This window comes from Protobothrops mucrosquamatus, unplaced genomic scaffold (assembly GCF_001527695.2).
Source record: "Protobothrops mucrosquamatus isolate PMUCROS unplaced genomic scaffold, P.Mucros_1.0 scaffold4345, whole genome shotgun sequence".
Classification (NCBI taxonomy): Eukaryota; Metazoa; Chordata; class Lepidosauria; order Squamata; family Viperidae; genus Protobothrops; species Protobothrops mucrosquamatus.
Window position 1 is genome coordinate 76,135 of NW_015390259.1, and position 3,005 is coordinate 79,139.

At 42.3% G+C, this 3,005-nt stretch overlaps 1 protein-coding gene across 1 annotated transcript in view; it reads left to right on the forward strand.

The window, feature by feature from the left end:
• Positions 1 to 1,659, forward strand: part of LOC107298869 (zinc finger protein 91-like) — a 21,444-nt gene extending 19,785 nt beyond the window's left edge. Inside the window, exon 3 of the mRNA XM_015828233.2 lies at positions 654 to 1,659. Within this exon, the coding sequence (XP_015683719.1) occupies positions 654 to 1,651 (998 nt within the window). The 3' untranslated portion in view covers positions 1,652 to 1,659. The remainder of the gene's footprint in view (positions 1 to 653) is intronic.
• Positions 1,660 to 3,005: the final 1,346 nt, after the last annotated feature.

Below are 3,005 nucleotides of genomic sequence, written 5' to 3' on the forward strand. Positions count from 1 at the left end.
AACTGAGAAGGCGCCGGAAATTATGCTGGGTGGAGAAATACTTCGATAGAAGGTCCCCTCAGAGGAACCAGGAGAGACTCTTCAAGTGCTCTGAGTGCGAGATATCCTTTACTCACAAATTCCTCCTTTTGATTATCCGGACGCTGGACATTGAGAATAGATCCCATCTGTGTTTGAAGTGTGGGAACTCGTTTCGTGGTTGTGGAGCTTTCCCAAACATCTCCGGAGCCACCTCGGACTGAAGCCCTACAAATGTGGAGAGTGTGGGAAGCATTTTGCTAAAGGCTGGGACATCGGAGCTCCTTATCGTATCCACCAGGGAAAGAGACCTCAGGAAGGCCTCAGTGTTTTTCCAGGCCTCAGAACAGCCCAACTGAAGAGGAACCCCTGAAATTGTGTGCAATGTGGGCTTTGCTTTTCTCAAAACTCAGAGATGCTTAAACATCAACAAATCCACACTGGATAAAAACCTTATTAATGTTTGTAGTGTGGGAAATCTTTTGTTCGAAAAACAAGTCTCAAAATCCACGGGAAAATTCACATGGAAATAAAACCTTATAAATGCTTAGAGTGTGGAAAATGTTTCACTCGGAGTTCATCACTTTGCAAACATAATAAAACACACACAGAGGAGGAAAGCAGAACGTGCCTAGAATGTGGGAAATGTTTTTCCAACAAATCATCCCTGCAGCGACATCAGAGAATCCACACTGGGGAGAGACCTTATCAATGTCTGGAATGTGGGAAATGTTTTTCCAGGAAATCATCCCTGCGGGTACATCAGACAATCCACACTGGGGAAAGACCCCATGAATGCCCAGAATGTGAGAAACGATTTGGGAGTCCTTCCACACTTTGGACACACCAAAAGACGCACACGAGAGAAAAACCTTATAAATGTAACGATTGTGAGAAATGTTTTGCTCTAAAGAAAAGTCTTTTTCTACATCAGATAATCCACACAGGGGAGAAACCCTATCAGTGCATCGAGTGTGGAAAATTTTTTCGTACGTTGTCAAGCCTTGGAAAGCATAAGAAAATTCATAGAGGGGAAAGAAAATACAAATGTTTAGACTGTGGGAGAGCATTTATTAATTCAGATCGTCTTAGAAGTCACTGGCAAGCCCATATAGGAGAGACGCCCCATAAATGCTCGGAGTGCGATAAATGTTTTTCTAGGAGATACAGCCTTTTGTTACATCAGAGTACCCACAGTGGAGAGAAACCACATAAATGTTCGGAGTGTGGGAGATGTTTCGCCCAAAAAACAAACCTAACTCGACACGAGAGACTTCACACTGGGGACAGGCCCTATCAGTGCCCTGAATGTGACAAGCGATTTCTGGTGTCTGCTGAACTCCGGATACACCAGAGAACCCACAGTGGAGAGAAACCATATAAATGTCCGGAGTGTGGGAGATGTTTCGCCCGAAGGACAAGCCTAACTCGACATGAGAGACTTCACACCGGAGACAGGCCCTATCAGTGCCCAGAATGTGACAAGCGATTTCTGGTGTCTGCTGAACTCCGGATACATCAGAGGATCCACACTAGGGAGAAGCCGTACAAATGTGTGGAGTGTGGGAAATGCTTTTCCCAAAAACAACACCTTGGAACTCATCAAAAGGTCCATAAAAGAAGGAAGCCATAAAGACTCATAGTATGTAGAAATGTTTTGCTTAAAAGGGAGATATCAGAAAACTCAAATGGGAAAAGGCCTTACGCCCTGATGGTGGACCAGTTTTTTATAGTTGTTCAACCCTTAGAAGTCATGTAAGAGTTCCTAAAGAGGGGTGGGTGTGGGTGGGAATTAGAAACTCTTAGATCATGAGAGAGCATTTTTTTTGTCATTCATCCCTTAAAAATCATACTCTAATCCAGGGGTATCAAACTCGCAACGTCACGTGATCTTTAACGACGTGTCGTGACTTTTTATGCCGTTGCTGGCAATGGGGTGGGTGCACTTTTGCTATGATGCATCCGGTTCGTGGGCTGGCAGTTTGACACCCCTGCTCTGATCCATATAGGAAAGATGCAGCATAAATATTTGGAGTGTGATGTATGTTTCGCCTGAAAAAATACTCTTTTTCAGCATCAGTGAATTCTTACTGGAGAGAAACTTTTATGAGGGCTTAGGATGTGGCAAAGGTTTTCATCTGATAATCAGATCTTCAGATGCACAATGAAAAATCCACACAGAAGAAAAACCTCGACAAGCGTGTAGCGTGAGAAAATTTGCCAATTGGAACATCTTGCCTCCTGGAGTTTGTCTGTTTGAAATTGTCTCCTTGGAAATTTTGTTGCCAACTTAAATTTTTTATAATTTTTAAAGCAAATTTAATTTTAAGAAGTGAATATGAAAATCTAATGTGAGTGTGAAAATCTAATGTGAAATTCTCTGGAATCATATAAGAGGGTTAGACTAGAAGACTACAACTCTTGTTATTCTGTTATAGGTCCCTTGTAGCTCTGTGATTCTAAGTATATATATTCTTATATATACAGGTAGTCCTCGACTTACAACTACAATTGAGCCCAAAATTTCTGTTGTTAAGTGAGACATTTGTTAAGTGAGTTTTGCCCCATTTTACGACCTTTTTTGCCACAGTTGCCGAGTGAATCACTGCAGTTGATAAGTTAGTCCCGCGGTTGTTAAGTGAATCTGGCTTCTCCCATTGACTTTGCTTGTCAGAAGGAAGGCTGCAAAAGGGGATCACGTGACCCTGGGACACAGCAACGGTCATAAGTATGAGCCGGTTGCCAAGCATCTGAATTTTGATCACATGACCATGGGGATGCTGTAAAGGTGGTAACTGAAAAACGGTCATAAATCAACTTTTTTTCAGTGCCGTTGTAACTTTGAAAGGTCACTAAATGAACTATTGTAACTAGTGTGTCTGTGTGTGTGTGTGTGTTAAAATTCAATTTTGCCCCTAGCACATCCTCCACAGTGGGGATCAGTCTTCAGCAGAAAAAATACAAATCCCTCAGCTAAATCATTATTT